Source organism: Pollachius pollachius, assembly GCF_949987615.1.
Source record: "Pollachius pollachius genome assembly, chromosome: 2".
Taxonomy (NCBI): domain Eukaryota; kingdom Metazoa; phylum Chordata; class Actinopteri; order Gadiformes; family Gadidae; genus Pollachius; species Pollachius pollachius.
The window spans coordinates 11112848-11128516 of record NC_136935.1 but is presented as its reverse complement, the minus strand read 5'-3'; the positions used below and the strand labels follow the sequence as shown (position 1 = coordinate 11128516).

General features: G+C 44.3%; 1 protein-coding gene across 1 annotated transcript; it reads right to left on the bottom strand.

Annotated features, from left to right (window-relative positions):
- Positions 1–6070: 6070 nt before the first annotated feature.
- On the bottom strand, positions 6071–8683 carry prokr1b (prokineticin receptor 1b; the record flags this gene model as incomplete). Its single annotated transcript, XM_079730478.1, has 2 exons — positions 6071–6776; positions 8193–8683. 2 exons carry the CDS (start codon positions 8681–8683, stop codon positions 6071–6073), a joined length of 1197 nt encoding a protein of 398 aa, XP_079586604.1.
- Between the last annotated feature and the right edge of the window lie 6986 nt (positions 8684–15669).

Below are 15669 nucleotides of genomic sequence, written 5' to 3'. Positions count from 1 at the left end.
CCGACGCAGGCTTTGTGATTCATAATATCGTCTGGAGGCGTACACAGCTTTTGGCCGTGATAATACGTATAATATGATATAGATATCTATGTATTTTATGATATTATTTAAATATAGAGCTCCAGGACTGTAACGCAAGTGTTGTACACTTCTTTGTTATTTGGATAACCGTTCCGCTGTTGGTGTTATGGCGCATAACACGTAGTGGGGGTTATCTCAGCCATGGTTGAGAAGGAATTGGGGGAAAGGAACTTTGGCTTTTACTCCCTGAAGTACATGAACCACGACATGGAGGAGAAAGGGATTGTTGCCCGCGATTGTCTCCCGCTTGAGCCCCACTTCCCGCTGTCCGTGGCCTGCTGCCGGCAGCCAGGCTCTCCGGCGGGAGACAATAGCGGTCAACAATCGCGGGAAACAATCCCTTTCTCCTCCATGTTGTGGTTCAGTCTACTTCAGATTGATGTGGACGTGGAAGAACCAGAGACGTCGGAGAACCCAACGCAGTCGTTTGAGATTCAAAATATCCTCTGGAGGCGCATGCTATAGATATCTATGTATAGTATGATATTATTTAGATATAGAGCTCAAGGACTCCCGCCGGAGCACCGGAGTGTTCTAGAATATTTACAGAACACGGCCAAAGGCTGTGTGCGCCTTGCCATTGCGATAGATCCACTGTAAACAGAGCGCATGGTACCGTGGCCGCAAGCTGCTCAGGGCCACACCCCCACCCTCCACCTTGACCCGCCTCTCTTCTCCTCATTTGCATTAAAGCTACAGACACCGAAACAGCGCGTTTGGGGAAAGCTCAATGTGCGACTGGCTCGTAGTGGCTGTACTTCTGCACCACGGCTGAATTTCGGGAACGTCTTCAAATACTGTGTTAGGGGCCCATTAATAACTATATTAAAGCATCCATAAAGTAGCATGCCATGGGACCTTTAACATTCATAAAGACTGGTGTTCAATTGTGGGAGCATGGCTTTAGCTGTGGGCTACTGGTTCAATTCACATGGGACTTTCCATGCTAAGAAAGTATATACTCACTGTATTGTCAGATTGTAGGACTGTAAGAACAACCTTTCCATTAACCCTCATAGGGTGTTCGTATTTTTGTTACACAGGAGGTGCTGCTGGGTCTGGTGGACCCATTGCCTTTTAATTCAACATAATCAAACTTTTTTTTTAAAATACTCACCAGATGGTTACTTCAACCCAATTGCAAGAAATATAAACAACATATATGTTAAATTTGTTCCCTTTCCCTTTGTTAAATCACATTTATGAATAGAGGTGCCACTCGTTTTTCTTTATTTTTTTATTAAAATGTAACAAAATAAGGAAATGCATCATAAACAGGCATAACTGGGAAACATAAACATAAACATACTCAATAACATCTGTCTGAACAACAAATTAAGGCATTTGAACATGGCAATTATACTTATATCAGACTATACCACACATGAGGGGCAGAGTCTCACTGTATGTGCATTGCATATGTATTTTTTGCACTGCTTGCATGTATATTGGGTTTTTCTGTCCATCATGGGTCCACACGCTTCACAGCGTTTCTTTTTGGTGCTGCCGGCCACAATCTAGAATAATGAAAAGATAAGGATATTTACTAACACTCCTCTTCTCAGAAACATGAATTATTATACTACAACCTCATCACGCACTTACCTCAGGCTCTGCAGATGGTGGTTCTGTAATTTGGCAGGATGGGGCACCATCATGTTCCTCCTGAATCCTCCTCACAATGGCTGCAGAGACTGGAGTTCTTGGTTTCGTCTCCTTGCAATGTGAGGTCTCACCAACGTTTTCCCCAATTCCTCGAGAAAGAGACGCCTCTTCTGCAGCTTTCCCCTATTCCACTCTGGGCTTTGGGCTCTCCAAATGACGAAGGCGTTGTACGCGGAGATATCCAACATATCAAAAAATATCACCAGAGGCCATCGTAGGGTCTTCCTTTTGCAGCTGTAAGCTGTCACCAGCTTATCGAGGTTGTCCACCCCTCCTTATGTGGCATTATAGTCATAGTCCATGATCATTTCGGGCTTTTGATGCTCCTGGCCACAGATTCTCCCGTCCCTGTGCAGTGTACTCATGAGCACCACATTTTTTCCTTTCTTTGGAACATACGATGCCAGGGTCGTGTCAGCCGTGTATGCAAACTTCGATGACTGGACAGGCCTGTCCTCTTTTTTCAGCAGCTGGGGAGGGAGCTCAGTCCTGTTTTTGCGCACTGTTCCCAACATAGTCAGCTTCCGCTTTAGCAGCTCCTGTCCCAGCTCGTGTGATGTGAAGAAATTGTCGCACATGATATTGTGTCCAGAAAGTCCTTGAGCCAAATCGAGGACCACTCTCATTCCTTGATTTTTCTCAGGGGCTCCTCCATGGCGTTTCCCTGTGTAGACCTGCAAGTTCCATGCATAAGATGACGCAGCATCACAGGCAGCCCAAATCTTAATTCCATACTTGGCAGGTTTAGATGGTATATACTGCCGAAATGGGCAGCGGCCCCGAAATGGCATCAGCTGCTCATCAACTGTGACATTTGGCCCAGGATTGTAAAACAGGGGGAGACGGGCCACCCACTTGTCCCACACCATCCTGATGGCAGCTAGCTTGTCTCTTTGCCGTCGAGCTGGTCTATCATCACGGTCATCAAAACGGATAGTCCTGGAAATTGTTTTGAACGTTTCCAGAGACATCGTCGACCGGAAAGTTCTCTGCCAGTTTCTTCATCCCACAGGGATTCAGTGGCCTCCCCATTGGACCTGATAACACCAGCAAGGATGAGAACCCCAAAGTAAGCATCCAAACCGGTTTCGTCCATAACCTTCCACCTCTCTCCAAAAACTTTGCTCCCTTCTAAATTGGTGCAATCCAGGATGATTCTTTTGATAGGGGATGGCATGAAAAGGTCAAAAGAAGACTTGATGTCTTGTGCATGAGTGACTGCCAAGCGTGTAGGTCCTGGTAGCATCCGAATCACATTGGCAGCCATGCGGGGGGGTTCATTTCTTGAGCAGGTAGACCATTCAATTCTGCCATTTTTTGACATCCATATGTTGTCATTTGCAAGCTGCTGACAGTCTAGTCCAATGTCTGTCTGCTCAATGGCTGGTTCTATGGCTGGCTGCTCACCGGCTGGTCCTGAGGCTTGCTGCGCATCGGCTGGTCCTGGGGCTGGCTGCTGGTGGGCTGGTCCTGGGGCTAGCTGCTTGCGGGCTGCTCCTGAGGCTGGCTGCTTGCGAGTTGGTCCTGGGGCTGGCTGCTTGCGGGCTGGTCCTGCCTGCTCATGGGATGGTCCTGGGGCTGGCTGCTCGCAGGCTTGTCCTGGCTGCTTCTACGTTTGGGAGCTGGCTGATTCTGATCCTCCTCTTCAAACTCAGTGTCAGACTCGGAATTTTCGGAAATGTTGTCCTCACTTTCTGACACTATTTCCTCTGCATCACCATCAAATCCCTCTGTCTCTTCAAAAAACATCTGTAAGGCAGTCTGAACAGAGAATCGCTTTGCCATCTTGATCAGTCGTGATAAGATGCTGACAGAGCCTTTTTATAATGTCAGGTCCCCAAACTTGGTTCCCGCAAGTCAGAGGGTGAAATGTGTGGGAATATGGGTGAAGATAGTGTTGGGTTCTCCAATTTTGACACAATGTTGCAACCTTGTGCGGGAACAGTGGGCGCCCACTGTGGGTTCTCGCACCAAGGGTACGAGAACCTGCTTTACTCTCCTCTCTCACACACACACACACACACATACACACACACACACACACAGACACACACACACACACACACACACACACACACACACACACACACACACAGAGAGGAGGAAGGGAAAATTAGGGTGCACAGGACCTTTGATTTCCACACTTAAACTAGCTCCGGGTCCACTGGACCCGAACACCCTGTGTGTAATATAAATGTGATGGGGGGGTATACGGGGGGGGTCATTGAAAATGTTTTCTGATTAATGTTCCTCACAGAAAATGAGCCAAAGCCAATGAATCTTAGTTCAAAAAAATAATTATTTGTATCACTTTGATTAAGCTAAAAACTGAAAACGGGTCCCACAGACCCAAACACCTTATAAGGGTTAAATGTCATACATTATCAATATTTGTATCACTACTATAACTATTACAATTAAATAAGGACTTAACTACTATTATTACAAAGATTTAAATTTAAGAGGGAAAAAGAAAAGGAAAGACAAAGCTACAAAGAAAATATCTGATTTCTAGAAGAACCTGTGGGACCATTTTATTATATTGCCTTGGATCAATGAATACAATCGGCCACAGATCCCTCTGCTTGTAACAATAACGAATACAAGAAAGATACTGCATAAAATGTGCATTGTGAATAGTAGCCTAAAAGGCACCAGCGCTCACAAACGTATCCAAATACCATTGATTAAATAAACAATATTGTGATCTCAACAGTTTCTATCAGGCAGTATAGTTAACCCTTCAACTCTCAACTCCGGGTTCCAAGGGTCATTACATCATGATGCCCACCACCAGCACCACAGCCAAGAGATGAATAGCATTTGATTGTGCCCCGAGCTGGGCGATAATTCTACCGTAGTGTCATGAAACAGTCTGATGCGCCACGCAGCCATGAGACGGACGAGGGGTGAGGTCAGTGCCCACTTCAGTGTGGTCTAAATCAAAGCTCCCTTCTCTTTCTGTGCTGCCTTGGTCTATGTGATACCATCGCTCAGTATCTTCAATGCTGCGGTGTGTGTTTGGTATACTGTTGAAACTGTCTAAACAGAGATAACTGTAAAGCCAGATGTTTTCTGTGAGATATGGAGTGATATTAAATAGAAATAGGAACGCGATGGGTTACACACTCATTTATTACACACAGAATTTATCCACAATTGAATAACCATGCGTTTAATAGTTGGGCTGGTTTAAAGCACATAACATACAAACAGCAAAATACAAACTTGATAAATAGAATAATCTGTTTTTATTTGTAATTACCACAAACACATTCAGAAATATCCACCAGAAAACGATATGACTAGTGTCGTTAATATACATTTATCCAATCTACCCTGGTTTGATGTTGTATTATGTTCACGTAATTAGTTTGTACACGTCTTCGGTGTGTCGGATACAATCAAGATTTAGTTGTTCATTTTGTATTATCCTGCCATCTCTCAGTAATGTTGTCTTGAGTTGCTCACTGTACATCACTGTACACAGAAATAACTCCCCAAGAAGTAGCATACCATATCACATCTTATGAAAATACACTGGTAAATCGTAAAAATACACTCAAGGTTGTGTCATCACAGGTTTGTTGACGGTGTATATGGCTTTCATTGTCAATTTGACTGGCAAGTATGCAGTAAAGACGAAACTGGCAATATCATCAAATGATTTCAAATGATCATCAAATGATTTACATATGCCGATATCATCAATATCAATATCGGTTTTGGATGAGAGGCTGTGGATCTTATGGAATGTACTTTAGTTTTGGTGGAAGTATACACTACATCAAAGTGGCATCATAACCTGTAAACATACAACTGCAACTGCATCATCTGCCATCAAAAAAGGTAATTAGTTAGACAGAATGTATTTCATCAAAGCCTTTCACACATACACTACTACTTACAAGGTTTACTGAAGTGCATGAAGCATGATAAAAAGAAATTCTTCACAGCTCTTTGAAAATACAACTCTTAATGCCATCACATTTACAAACTTTATATAGAACATTCAAAGTTTGCTCAACAATAACTTACAATCATATGTGCACCACAAAATCGTTTATGGTCGTATTCAACACAATGTCCATGGAATGAGTGTTTTATACAGACGGATCGGCCTTTCTCGCCCTGCCTTAAACACCTTCTGCGACACAGTTTAATGGCAATACAAAACGCCGGTCTGGATGTCATTAGCGCTAACCCCTGTGCAATGTGTTTCGTAACAGCCACCATTGTGACTGCCCACCATTGCATCCAAAAAAGCTCTCCCCCCAACCCCCTTTCCCCGCGCTCTCTCTCCCGCCCCCCTTGTCCTTTCATCCTACTTCAGCCGGATGCACTCTTCCTCCTCTGTGACAGGCATGGAGCAAGTCCTGAGATCGGTTTCCTCCGCGGCCTTGCTGGGCGCGTAGGTGGACCTCCAGCGCAGCAGCACGATCTTCTTCAGGTACTTGACCGTGTTGTTCTTAACGCTGACAAAGCAGAAGGTGTTGATCATGCTGTTGCTCATGGCGATGCACTCGACGACGTAGAAGGCCACCAGTGAGTGGCGCTGGCGCGTGATGACCGTGGGGTGGAAGTCCCGCAGGATGGTGTAGGCGTAGTACGGCGCCCAGCACAGGACGTACGCCGCGAGGATCCCGATCAGCACCATGACCGTCTTGCGACGGCACCGCAGCCGCTTCTTGATCTGCTCCGTCTGGAAGCCCGGCACGCTCTTGAACCACAGCTCGCGGGAGATGCGCACGTAGCACATCACCATGACCATCACCGGCACCGCAAACTCGACCGTGAAGATGAAGAGGAAGTAGGTGCGGTAGTAGGCCTGCTGGTCCACCGGCCAGATCTGGGCGCAGAACACCTTGTGGGTGGCGCGGCTGGCGCCGCTGCTGTGCGGGTACAGGGTCTGTGAGTAGTAGGCCGAGGGGATGGAGATGATGACGGGGATGATCCAGACCCCCAGGGTCAGGCAGTAGGCCGTCTGGTGCTTCATGCGAGGACGCAGAGGGTGGACAATAGCCATGTACCTGAGGAAGAGGAGATGAGAAGAGGTTTTATTAATCCCCATAGAAATTTGTATTCCGCTGTCAAAGCAGCAATAGTAATAAAGAAAAGAAGAAGTCATTCTTCCATAACTTATCCAAGCTATGTCCCAAAGGAGTTTGAGCTTCAGGAGTATATTCTGCTTAACAATGCTGGTAGACATATTGGAAGTGGGGAGCTGCGTCATAAATCCATAACTTAATTAATAGTAGATGGATGAATGGCCACATGTTCGGATGTTTGGATGGATAGATGGACAGGTGAATGGATCAATGGATTCAACCGATAAATAGATACGGTTGGATGGATGGATGGATTTAAGGCTGGTTCGATGGATGGGTTAATAATGGATGGACTTGTGTGTGCATGAACATGCATTGTATTCATTCCCTGTGCGTCAACTCGAAAGAAGAAAGAATCAATCCCTGAAAACATTGAATTCCCTTGGGTAAAATAAAGGTTTACGCACATGTCAATTAAAATGCACAACATACAATAAACAATGTGACCCCAAATCATCAAATCCATACGAATCTTTCATAGCTTAGGGATATCTATTAAAGTGACGTAGTGAGTTAACGCTGCACTCCCTGATAAAAAGGGAATAAAAAAAGAGAACGCAATGACAGTAATAACAAAGAGGCGATGCATTTGAAGAATAAAAATAAAGTGAACATGAGGAGGTTAGGTTTTCTTTACAGAGGCACACAAATCACAACCCCCATCTGGTCAACCCCCAATCGTTGACGACCCTGGCCAAAGCTCAGTCATAACTCAACAGAAAAGCAATACTAACAGATGGACAAGGAGATGTGGACGCCTTGTCTCGGTGACTCAGCGACCCGTTTCAAAAGGTCCACGTCTGGGTTTTTTCACATGCATACACTGTGATCATGTGTGATCGCAGCCTCTGCACCGCCAGTGTGTTGCGGAGGAATCAAAGTAGCAGCCCTCTTCCAACATAATGAATGGAAAAAGAACATAAACGGAATTTATAAGACAGATGTCCTTCCTTCCCTCTCTTTAAAGCTAATCTCAAGACCTTTCTGTTCCAAAAAGACTTCTCCTCTTCCACCACTGAATAAACCCTATGTATGTATTATTAATTTTAATTTTTCATTTGTGTTGTTGAACTTCTTGTTGTGCTTTCTTGCTCTGTGTGTGCTCATGAATCTGTAAAGCGACCTTGAATGTGACGAAGGCGCGATATAAAATAAACATATTAACATCATTATTATTATGACCGCAACAGCCAGGATAGAGGTCATAGGGTTGTTAAGGCATTGATAGTTATTCAAGTAATGACAGAAGGACACATTGTATAACCTTGTCTTTGGCCTCGCAGGGACAAAGCACCCTGGCACCCCCAACACAAAGCTCGAACCCTGGCAATGACATACCTGTCGACGGCGATGGCGAGCAGCGCGTTGGTGGACACGTACAGCGACACGGTCCTTAGGTAGTTGACGGAGGCGCACAGCACGGGTCCGTGGCTCCAGGACAGCTGCTTCATCACGTAGTAGTCCAGGAGGAAGGGGCAGCACGCCACCGCCACGACGAAGTCCGACACGGCCAGGTTGGCGATGAGCAGGTTGGTGAGGTTGCGCAGCTTCTTGTAGCGCACTAGGGACGCAATGAAGAGGAAGTTCCCCAGGCCACACACCGCCATGATGCACACCAGCACCAGGCCGATGAGGATGGCGGCCACGAAGAAGGCCCGGCCCCGCGTGGTGTCGGGGATCTCGTCGGGGGGAACTCCGTAGTCCGTGTCGTAGCTGGTGTCCAGTATGTGGTTGAACTCCCCGGCAGGGAGAAGGGAGTGGTGGCCACCGTCCAGACCACCTGTCTGGTTGAAGACAGCCGTCAACAGGCTCGCATTGGGGTCTCCCATGGCTTGGCCACACACACACGCAAGCAAACAATCACACACACACAAGCAAGGACTTCTCGATAAATATCTGACAGATGAGGCTCGGATCAATGATGCTGCAGTGTAAACAACTCCCACAATCGGTGGCAGCGGGTTGGGTCTTCTCTGCTCGAATGACAATTAGGTTGGACTGAGATGGTGCAGACACTTTGGAGACGCTTTTGAATTTCTCATTTTTACGCAAAGATCAAGAGAGGAAGTGGCGCGTCTGTACCTGAAACAGAAAAAATCTACATTTCAGAACTACATACAAATTGTCATACTCAACCATACTCATATGTCATACTCATGCATACTTGTTCGTCGAGGACACGTGTGTGTGTGTGTGTGTGTGTGTGTTTGTGTGTGTGTGTGTGTGTACGTGCGCACTGGCCGTCTGCGTGTGCGTTTGTGTGTTTGTCTTTGTGTGTGTGTGTGTTTGTGTGTGTCTGTGTGTCTGTGTGTGATTCACAATGAGTCATACAGTCTTATAAAAAGGGACAAGGTGAAGGGGACATTGAGGGAAACAGGACACACGATATTGTGTGAGCCAGAGACTGAATTACAAGGAGGGAGAGAGAGAGGGTGAGAGGGCGAGAGAGCGAGAGTGATATGGACTCATACTGCTGAAAGATTGCTAGAAGAGAAAACAAGCATGATAAAGTGAATCGAAAGCTTTCACTACTCAACAAGAAGAAACTCGCCAAGAAAACGGAATGGTTGCTTTCCAAAGCTTTGTCTTCAAAAATATTAGCAAAGTTAATTGGGTTTAACCAGACTGTAAAGGGTTTTCCTCACCCACGAGGAACATAGGTTCAGGGCAGTCTACAAATAGATTGTAGAATATATGCTATCATTAAAAGTTTGTCATCATAAAAAAATAGGTAAAACAGGTGGTGATCTGAGCTCATTTTCTTTAGCCATAGAACAATGATTAGCCTAGAATCAAGTGGAGAATCAGGTGCTGTAGGTTGGGCTTTTCGACGCGCTGAGAGCTAAACAAACGAGGATAAATACCAAATGAGGGGCTCTTATAATGAATGCTTTTATTTTTTATAATAAATATGACAAAATTACTTGGATGCATTGTAAAAAAAAATTAACGACTAACAAATTTGATGTGCGCTCAACAATAATGTACTTATCGACTTTATTGAGACAGGGAACAAAATGTTTCGATAGTACGCTAATATGGCTAACGCAGGCATTGATACAAATAGTCTGCATAATTGCATGATTTTGCGTGTAGGCAGCATTATAAAAAGGCAATTCCAGTTTAAAATCTGAGAGCAGATCGGGACCTATGACAAAGAATATGTCCGAGTTCAACAACTTCTGTAAAAATAAAGAGTTCAGAAAGAGGAAGGCTGTATTTAGCAACATCGGCAACATTAAAGAAAATGTTACATATTTTGCCATATATCATAGGCCTAATGCCGAGTGTCTTACCTTGTTGTAATCTCCACTAGATATGACACATTATCCAGCTCTGTAGAATAATAAAGAGCAGAAGAGATGCATGTGTTTCCTCGTCCTGTGAGCAGCCAGACGCTCTCTGGAGAACCACTGAAGGACAAATAAAAGTTGCGTCGATCCTCTCCCTTGTAAACGTACGACGCCGCAGATCCACCTGCATTACTAATCAAGCTACAGCTCCTCCTTGCTTGTGTTTCGAGCGGGATGCTGTTGCTTCCCTGAGGGAGACATTTGCATATCTCTACCCGTATCTTATTCATTCGGAGGATGGCCACCCACCTACATCTCTTCATTTTTGTGTGTTCGGGGGGCGGGGGAGGGCGTTCATTTGACCCCCACCGTACATTAGCCATTTCTTATAACTTGTCTCATTATCCAGCGTCTCAGCCTAATACTGGAGCCAGAATTCCGATTTAGCTTTGGCTGCTACAGGCACTAAGATTCGGATACCTTGCTATCAGTTGATTGGGTAAAAGCCTCGATCCATACTGTCTAATCCAATATGTAAAGAACCGGTAGGTGACGATGGCTGCTGAGCCGATCAATGTTGCGTTGTTTGTGTAACTAAAAAGGAGAAGAAGAAGAAAGAACACAGAAGATAAAATATAAATATTAGGAAACAAATATTAATGACACTACAATATTATTGAGATTGCCCTAAGGGTTTTACAGAAAAGTTTCCAGCTGGTGTTGTAAGCCTATATATAGGCCTATTTGAAAAACAAAAAAGAGGCAATCTATGAAATTGTATTAAAAAATTGTTTAGGGGGGAAGGTTGTTTGCAAACAGCCTATTATTTTCCAACAAAAGTTCCTTGAAGGATCAAACCCTCAGTTTCCTTTAACTACTGTTGTCACTTCATCTACCCTCCCCTTCATGTTCGGGGTACAATGTCTTTAAATGAGAACAAAGCTCCTTTGATTGGTTAGCATTCGACGACTGCCTCTCTTTAACTGACATGCCATTTCAAGCATTCTTATTGTTTATCAACAGATCCGAAACAACTGTCTGAATTGAATTGAAGAGGCGTTTACAAGGGAACCAGTAGCCCTGTCACACCAGTGGACATGTGTTGCTTCCAGGCTGAATAAGCAGGTACCGCTCGGGTGACCATATGAGCCAATAAGAGGTTATGCAGGCATTAACATTTCACCTAGAGTCATCTGCAAAGCATACCAAATAGGTGTTTGGGGTTTGGTTCTCAGCCAAGTTTGGTTAGTATTAGACTATTTGGTGTAGCTCTAATGTCTGCAACTGCTACCAGGGCTCAGGTCGTAGACTACACTGATGAATATTACTCTCCTACCCGTGGACTGTTAACTAAATTCAGCAGACACATAATAAGTGTCATGAACAATACCTGTGTTGGTCCAAGGACGGCGTCTCTGTGAAAAATGTTGATTGTCCTTCTCATTGCGTTCCTTGCAAGGTGGCTGGATTTGCACTTGTGGTTGAACCAGTGGATCGGAACAATCAAGTGTCCTTTGAAGTAGGCCTACTTCTTTATCAATGTTATACGTGATAGATAGTGATAGACAGATGTTTGATACAATTACCTGCACAGTACTTTGATTAGAGCGCCTGCCCTTTTCGAAAGAATTCCCAAGGATGATTTCCCAGATGGTTCTTTGTCACGAACCATCTGGCGCATCAGGTTATCACGTCAAACAGTCTCAAAGGCTTCATAGTGGTCTAATCATTAAGAGAACAGGGAGAAAGGTCCGGAAGAAACCTTGTGACGGAAGACGAACCCATCAATGGGGTGCCAGTTATGTAAAAATGAAAAGAGTTATAATACAATAATATAATAGTGTTTTTTATTACAGTTCATCATGAGATTTGAGGAGAATCAGAACATAATAATTGGAAGGACTAAATGAGCACAAGCCAAAAATGAAAGTTCAGAGGGTGATCATTTTTTCACCTTCTAAATAACAACATTACCCTTGTTGGTCTAGCTGGGGCCAGAAGCAGGAGAGGCGGTACTTGCGTTGCGACCCAAACCACCCGAAGGGAAGGATAAATACTGGGCTTTCATTTCCAATGGCAGACAGTCTTCTAATCTCATCTGGGCCAGCGATTTACAACGCCTGGTAAGACACGGGAACAGAGGGGGGTAGAGAGAAGCCAGTCAGGCGGTGTTGGGTTCCTTTCTTCGCCTCACAGGCCATGAGAATAGAATGACATGGCCCTTTTAAAAAGACAACCGAGTGAATCTGACGTCCAAATTACTGACATTGGCAAACTTTGAGGCACACAAGAAATGCAAACATTTTTCAGGGGATATGAATTCACTTATAATAGTTTTGGATCTGTTGTGGATGGATGCCAGCATCATCTCGATGGTTTCAGTGGGGTTGGCGGGGGGGGGGCACTGTGTGTATGTGTGTGTGTGTGTGTGTGTGTGTGTGTGTGTGTGTGTGTGTGTGTGTGTGTGTGTGTGTGTGTGTGTTTGAGTTAAATTATTCTAGGCTTTTTTTTCCGGCAGTATTAATTTTCCACAGGCATCCTACACAATCATCCTAACAGAGGAAAAAATGATCTCATATTTAACAACTCACAACGTAATAACTCTGTTCCAATTTCTCTTTGGGTTGGTGCAGCCTCATGCTGGTCACTCTGATTTATGCTCCAACAGGTTGCATGCAAAGAGGAACTTCCAGACCGCAACTGCATGTGCTGGACAAAGTCATTTCATTTTTATTGCTGGAAACCTGTGTTGAGATCCATAATGCTTTGTACACTTCTGTGGGGAGACGTCACAGAGCCTGGGCTGGAAAACAAGACTGAAAGGGGAAAAATGTATAAGTGCTGGCAGAGCTTGTGTTTGCTGTAAGCTAATTATGCGCTTACAGATCCTTGCCTCCAGCAATTGATCAAAAACAAATACCATGCTAAATATGTGAAATGCAATGACTTTAGATTGTTAATCTAAAGTCTTTGTGATTTTTGAAAGTTCACTATTTCCGATGACATGTGTGCTAATGAATGGTTACACTATCCGTGGTCCCCGCTGATCAGTCTGCCCCCACTGTCATCCGGATTGTGTTTCCATGAGATTGCTCCTGCAGACGGAGGTATGTTTGAATATCTGCTCGTTGAACTCAGCAGCACATCAGGATGACGAAGCTCGTATTTTGGATACCTGTGGTTGGGGTATAGGGGCACATACAAACTAACTTTGCTGATCCCCTTCCGTGGGCCTGTGGGAAAACGACAAATACTGACACACAGATGGCATATTGGTCGGCCTCAGGCCTATGAAGCATCAGAGTACAAATGCTGAGGTTTTTAAACACATCTGGGGTCAATGTGAATATTTGTAACTTTTCATTTTTTTACTTAATTTCAAAATTACTTGAAGACACGGAACTGAAGGTAGTTTTGGAGATAAATGTGTGCATGCACAAGGTTAATTAAGATGATATAATTAATGCTTACTAATAGTCATGTACAGTATATAGAATAACTGGTAGAGGTGGTAGGTAGAATAGGTTGCTTTCACATAGCTATGAACACAATGATAGACATGTACATAGGTAGATAGAATATGTGGTAGAAATTATCAAAGGGGTAGATATGATGGGGTCTTACCACTAGAGATGTTTATAGGTAGATAGCTGAAATGTTTATAGGTGCTGATAGAAAGGGGCTGACTGTAAGGGGATGCTTCTCTAACCAAGTGAGGCTGCTTAAACCAGCCATTTATATTATTATGCAACTTAATAATATACAATATACATAATATGGCCAGAGTCAGACCGATTTGACTCTGGGGCTATGTGAGGCTGCACACCTGTGGTTCCTTGTGCGTTCGTTGCACAAATGTCAGGCCAGCCTTAACCACCCACACTGAGATCTCTGACATTGAAGCATGGACCTGCTGTGTGTCATATTGCTCGACAATAAAACAGTTTAAAGATCATCATCCTGTGTTTTTGTGTCAGAGGAGCCCATCTAAGCCACAGAGGTGGATAGCCAGAATAAGTGCTAGAAATGTACATATGTGTATAGAACAGTGTCTTACTCCTAGACATGAACACAGGTATTGAGAGGTGTTTACTAATAGACATGTACCGAGGTTGATGGGCACTGCAGACTTATAGATGCGTAGATTGATGGATCTATGCGGCCGAGAAGTTTACAAAGGTGTAGATAAATAATAAAGACAAGTGTATAGATAGAACGATAGAATGGTCGACATGCACATAAACTGTTTTTGTGTGTGGCGTCCTTACCAGTCACACTGCTGTTCCTGAGCCTGCAGGTTTTTCTAGAGCCATGCGAGTGATGAAAGCATTTAAGAGCAACACCATGTGACACACAGCTCTATTCAGACACCCTGAATAGAGCTATTATTGCTCTCCCAGAGAGAGAAAGAGAGAGAGAGAGAGAGAGAGAGAGAGAGAGAGAGAGAGAGAGAGAGAGAGAGAGAGAGAGAGGTGAGGGGAACAATCCTCTGTCCAAGTAGTCTCTTCTCTGAGTCTGCTCCATATAAAGTTGTTGAAACAATTGGTCTAATAAGATAGTTTAGAATCAGTTTTACAACTTTTACTACTGCTACAACAAATACATATAAAAATGTATGCAAAAAATATTATGAATAGTGGTAGTCATATAATAAATAATAAACAGTGTCAGAAAAACAATACAATAATGTAAACATCAAGGGTGTAGGAACCGGGGGGGACGGAGGGGACGTGTCCCCTCCAATATTGGAGACAGGCGCATTTGTCCCACCTAAAAATTATACCGGATCTGTCAGGTTTCCGATGTGTCCCCCCCCCCCCCCCCCCAATGTTAAACTCATTCCTACGCCCCTGGTAAACATTGACAGTATTTGGGGAACTTAATACAAAAAGTCTGCCTAATGTCAGAGCCCTAAACGACTTTTAAAAGGTTGTAATAGGCTTCACTCCTTTTAAGGCCTATATAGCCTATATGCATCCTGTTTGTTTTCCCTTTTAGCCTGTCATTGTCTCAGGTACAACAATCGAGTATTTTCCAGTACAATGAGAATCGTTTGATGCCTACCGAGCAGTGACTCACAGCAATTCCTCAATCCAATGTGCATCCCATGCATGTTTTCGGGTAATAAACTGCCATCAATCTAAATCAAAACGGATCTAGAAAACCACATCCATTGAACAAAATAAAGACCTTCACAGTGGACATCTCACTCAACAGCAGTGCTCTTTTGTCCTCCCAGTTTGTTTGTTATCGTTTCTGTCGTTCTGCTTTGTCATCAGTGAAAAAAGGCTTTTGTGAAGCCATTCACAATGGTACCCAAACTGGAAAGACCCAGGCACGCATCGCTTACCCTGTCACCCCGCGCACGGAGGTGGGTGTTTTGGGGGGCTATTTCGCGGGCATCCAGGGCTGGGGGCGTTTAGTCTAGCATGAGACAGCTCAGGGCGAGCACCCGATTTGTTACACACTAACGGTGCTAAAAGGGCATCAAGCACTCCGGGGATACCACCTTACCAAGGCAG